This window comes from Egretta garzetta, unplaced genomic scaffold (assembly GCF_000687185.1).
Source record: "Egretta garzetta isolate BGI_Z169 unplaced genomic scaffold, ASM68718v1 scaffold906, whole genome shotgun sequence".
Classification (NCBI taxonomy): domain Eukaryota; kingdom Metazoa; phylum Chordata; class Aves; order Pelecaniformes; family Ardeidae; genus Egretta; species Egretta garzetta.
The window spans coordinates 131,410-132,319 of NW_009259870.1; the positions used below are offsets into that span (position 1 = coordinate 131,410).

General features: G+C 59.0%; 1 protein-coding gene across 1 annotated transcript in view; it reads left to right on the forward strand.

Annotated features, from left to right (window-relative positions):
* AR (androgen receptor) overlaps nucleotides 1-910 on the forward strand; it is a 26,758-nt gene that overhangs the window by 23,676 nt on the left and 2,172 nt on the right. The window contains 1 exon segment of the mRNA XM_009640113.2: nucleotides 85-277. Within this exon segment, the coding sequence (XP_009638408.1) occupies nucleotides 85-277 (193 nt within the window).

Below are 910 nucleotides of genomic sequence, written 5' to 3' on the forward strand. Positions count from 1 at the left end.
CGCCGGGGTCTGCGCGGGAGCGGTCCTGGTGGCTGCAGAAATCCAATATTCGGTTGTAACCTCCCCCTCTTGTTTTCGTAATAGGATTTCGCAACCTGCACGTGGATGACCAGATGTCAATAATCCAGTACTCTTGGATGGGCCTTATGGTTTTTGCCATGGGTTGGAGATCTTTCACCAACGTCAATTCCAGGATGCTTTACTTCGCTCCGGATTTGGTCTTCAATGAGTAAGTGCGAAATAACGACCGTCTAACGCCGTGCTTTGCCTGGGTCAGGCTGGGGGAGAAATGAGAGCAAGACAAGGGATTTGCTTTCCCGTGCAGCTCGAGCAATGGTGCTTCCAGAGCCGGCCGGCAAAGCGCGGGAGGGCCCTGCTTTCCCCTCCCGTTGCTCCGCAGCGGGCTCCAGGAGCAGTATGGAGGCTTGCCGTGTCTCTCCCGCTCCTTCTTCCCTTTCCCTCAACCTTGCCTCGGGTTCGGCGTCCGCTGGGGCAGCAGCAAGTGCTGGTGCTGGGCGTGAAGGGCCGGTCCGTGCAGCCCTGCCTTTCTTCCGAGGGATCTGAGGTCCTGTTCTCAGCTTGGTTGGCCAGCTGGGGCGAGCGGAAGCGAACGTATATCCTGAGTCCTGACGGGTTCTCTCTGACATTCCGTCAGCTTAGAGCTGGGGAGGGTTCGCTGGCACTAAGGTGGAAGAGCTTAAAAGCAGTAGTGGTACGCAGAAGCACACCTCCTCTCGGAGCTCCGAGCTCAGCCTCGCATCCCTGGCGGACAGCCACGTCGGGTGAATCACTGCCGTCGTTTTTCGGGAGGGCCGAGGGCCAAACGAGCCCCCTAGGTCCCGGTAGCCGTCCCTTTCCAGACAAAGAGGATCACAGGCGGGCGTTCTGGCAAAGGTTCCCCTCCTGCCCG